This window comes from Octopus bimaculoides, chromosome 9 (assembly GCF_001194135.2).
Source record: "Octopus bimaculoides isolate UCB-OBI-ISO-001 chromosome 9, ASM119413v2, whole genome shotgun sequence".
NCBI lineage: Eukaryota > Metazoa > Mollusca > Cephalopoda > Octopoda > Octopodidae > Octopus > Octopus bimaculoides.
Window position 1 is genome coordinate 78,710,479 of NC_068989.1, and position 3,999 is coordinate 78,714,477.

The 3,999-nt window shown below is 36.1% G+C and overlaps 1 protein-coding gene across 1 annotated transcript in view; it reads right to left on the reverse strand.

Annotated features, from left to right (window-relative positions):
* LOC106879978 (solute carrier family 12 member 2) overlaps positions 1 to 3,999 on the reverse strand; it is a 46,631-nt gene that overhangs the window by 1,745 nt on the left and 40,887 nt on the right. Inside the window, exons 5-7 of the mRNA XM_052970803.1 lie at positions 3,450 to 3,536; positions 1,979 to 2,096; positions 681 to 748 (exon numbers count right to left, since the gene is read on the reverse strand). Of these exons, the coding sequence (XP_052826763.1) occupies positions 681 to 748; positions 1,979 to 2,096; positions 3,450 to 3,536 (273 nt within the window). The remainder of the gene's footprint in view (positions 1 to 680; positions 749 to 1,978; positions 2,097 to 3,449; positions 3,537 to 3,999) is intronic.

The window sequence follows — 3,999 nt, forward strand, 5'->3', positions numbered from 1 at the left end:
TATATATATATATATATATATATATATCGGTGCGAATGGTTTTGATAAGCGGTGTTGAGTTTTACAATTCTGTAAATAATAAAAATGGTACTTTTTTTTTATAAGCTTACAGCTTATAGCAATCACCATGCAAACGACTAAGGAAAACAGTCTAATAATGGGGCTTATAAGCCCTCGACAGAAAAAAATTGGCTTTCCCATACGCATGGGAAACGAACCCTCATCCCTTTCTTAATGCAACTAAGTTTATTACCAATTACACGTGTAGAGAAAAGTCTGCAAAAAAGGGCTAACACCCCAAAACCATGTGATCCTAAAGCAAATTTCTAAACCACAAACCTACAAAATCTATATCTCTCCGAGAGAGTGTATGTGTGATTAATATAAGAGTGAAATGGCAAAAAATTCATGTTTTGTTCAGAGTTGTGGTGACCGTCTCAGTTACTTCCCTTTGCTCTCGATGCGGTTCTGCCATCATTGAGGCAGATAATAGATTAAGTTTCCAGAATAATTCACACATACACAATAAAAAAAAAATGTAAAAGAAGTCCCCAACACAGTAGTAAGTTCAATGAAAGAAACCAGTCAACAAATATAACACAAAATAAAAATAATAAATCTTCATGTGCTGAAAAAATAAAAGGAAATAGCTGAAGTAAGAAAACATTTGTGTTACTTACATAACAATTAAACTGGCCTCAGAGGAGTGTTGCAACAATAACTCCCTTAATCGTATGTGTCGGTTTGTCTGAAGAGAAAGTAGGGGTAAGTATTTATTATTATTATAGTTGATGATGATGACAACAACAATGACAAAATGATGATGAGGAGGAGGAGGATAATGATGATGTTGATGATGATGATGAATATGGTGGTGATGATGACAATAAGTTGTATTATTTGATAGCAGGGCAACAAGTTGAGAATGACAATCACAAACACAACAAAACTATTTAACATAAGAGATCAAATTGATGGGTTGAAATTTGTATGTGTAACAAAGATGTGTCATTGATCATTAAGACAATAAATTACAATTTATTTAAAAATATAATGATGTATTCATTATAATGCTAACAATATTTAATTATTCACTGCATTGTAGAATATATATGTTACAATGGCAACAATTATGTGTAGCTTAAGAGAAATGCTAATTTGAATTGTAACCTCTCTCTCTCTCTTTATCTATCTATCTATCTATCTATCTATCTTATTTCTTTACTGCCCACAAGGGGCTAAACATAGAGAGCACAAACAAGGACACACAAAGGTAATAAGTTGATTACATCGAACCCTGTGCGTAACTGGTACTTATTTAATCGACCCCGAAAGGATGAAAGGCTAAGTCGACCTTGGCAGAATTTGAACTCAGAATGTAGCTGCAGACGAAATACCGCCAAGCATTTCACCTGGCGTGCTAACATTTATGCCAGCTTGCTGCCTTTCTATCTATCTATCTCCTTCTGGGTGTGTATATCTGTCTATGATAAATTGCCATTCAAATAGTGAGAGAGAACGATTATGGCTTCTGACAAGGAGATGCTCGGAGGAAATAAGTGGTCAGTGAGGTGTCAACATTTAGACCTTATGACTGAAACAATGTGTAAAAACATTTAAAAAGAATATAGTTACACACACAAATTTGTAGCAAAAAACAAAACATTTAGTGGCAGTAGGGCTCAATACTTTTAGTAGGGTAAAATTTACTAACATTAAGTTGACTTTGTACACACACACACACACACACACAAATACATGATACATATATTAGTACTTTTTTATACAACTGATGCACATATAGGAATGAAAATTAAATTTCCTGTGTAATTTAAGTGATAATCCAAAAGAAATAATAAGATAGGTACCTACCTAAATATAAATAATGAATTAAAAAATGGTTTTTGTTTTTGTTTTTCTTAACATATCACTAATTAAACAATGCTTCTTGTGTATTAAGGCATGGTGAACAACCTACCTTATCTTTAAGAAGTTTCAATTGGTCACGAGTTGTTTTCCATGGATACTTCTCTTTAGTTTCCCCTTTCTCTTCATCCAAGATGAAACCTTCAAGAAGATTGTCAAATTCTTGCCTCCTGAATAAGAAAATAATGGAAAGATTCAATTATTATAATGTGAATACGGTTGGCTGCCAAAATCAACAAGGTCCTTTAAAAGATAGGGAAAGAGAGCGAAACATTATATCCCCCACAACCACCACCACCACTTAATCCATTTGTAATTATTAGTCTTTTACTCAAAGAAGAAATCTCATTTTGACAGAGGCGATAAAGTAATGGACAAGAATATTCTTCAGTATTTGGCTACATTTGACTATGTTCTGAATACAAAACCTCTAAAAGTTGACTTTTCCTTTATTTTCCTTTCTTATTTCTGTATTGCCCACAAGGGGCTAAACATAGGGGGGACAAACAAGGACAGACAAAGGGATTAAGTCGATTACATCAACCCCAGTGCGCAACTGGAACTTAATTTATCGACCCCCAAAAGGATGAAAGGCAAAGTCGACCTCGGCGGAATTTGAACTCAGAACGTAACTGCAGACGAAATACCGCTAAGCATTTCTGGCGTGCTTACGTTTCTGCCTGCTCGCCGCCTTTTCCTTTATTTTCCTTTCTAGGAGGTTGATCACAGATTTCTCGCAGAGATGCAAGCCAGCATGGACAAGAGATGTTATATGATGATGATGATGACAAGACATGCTGCTGTCCTTCTGCCATGCTTTCCTATCCTTCAGTACTAAACCCACTCAGCTGAGGGTGTCTTGTCTTGTGTGTACTTGTTGACCTCACCCAGTGTTGGTACCATGATAAAAAGCACCCGCTGCACTTTGTGAAGTGGTTGGTAAGTAGGAAAGGGATCAAGCTGTAAGAACCATAACAGAGCAGGCACTAGAACTTGGCACAGCTCTCTTCTTCCTCTTCGTATTGAACCATCCAATGCACACCATAATGGAAAAAGGATGTTGATGATGATAATGATGAGGAGGAGGACGAAGAAGAAATTTTAAGGGCTGCCAATTGGCAGACTCATCAAAGCACCAGACAAAAATGCCTTGTGGTATGTAGTTACGGCCCTTTACTTCCCGAGTTCAAATCTTGCTCTTCAACTTTGCCTCTTATTTTCTGGATCAATAAAAAAAACAACAGTTAAAGGCTGAAGCTGGTTTAATCAATTATAACTTCCACTAACACACACACACACAAACATACAAAAAAATATAATGTCATTGTCTGCCAATATTACAAATCAACATGATTAGAGTCCTCAATATCCATATAAATATTTAGGGAACCTTGCCAACACTCTTTACTTCGCAGATAAATCAATAACTGATTCCATCTGAGACTGGCTGAAAAGAGGAAATATTACCAAAATACGACAGAGGGAAAATGTCTACGAATAAACCAATGATAATTCCAACTTACTTCTCTTTCCGCGGAATCTTGCCAACATCTGGAATCACAGTCATATCTTTGCATTCTATACGGAATTTGCTTAGCAACGTTGCAAGTCTAAATGGAAGGAAAAAAAATAAAAATAAATAGAAATAAAAGAATCACTTGAATTCAACAGAATGAGTGGAATGATGGGCAAAAAAAAAAAAAAGAAATGTGGGTATTTAGTTGCATCTCTTTACAATTTGAGTTCAAATCCTGTGACATTCATGCTTTTAAAAGAAGTACTTAAAAAGTTTAGCCCTTTTGTTACTATGTAGGTGTAGGTGAGTATGGGTGGTAAGAAACTTGCATCCTGATCACATGGTTCCGGGTTCAGTTCCACTGCGTGACACCTTGGGCAAGTGTCTTCTACTATAGCCTCGGGCCGACCAAAGCCTTGTGAGTAGATTTGGTAGACGGAAACTGAAAGAAGCCCATCACACACACACATATAGTGAAGACATATGGCCTAATGGTTAGATTGTTGCACTTACAATTAGTAGATCATGGGTTCGATTCCCAGGCCTTGCAGTGCATT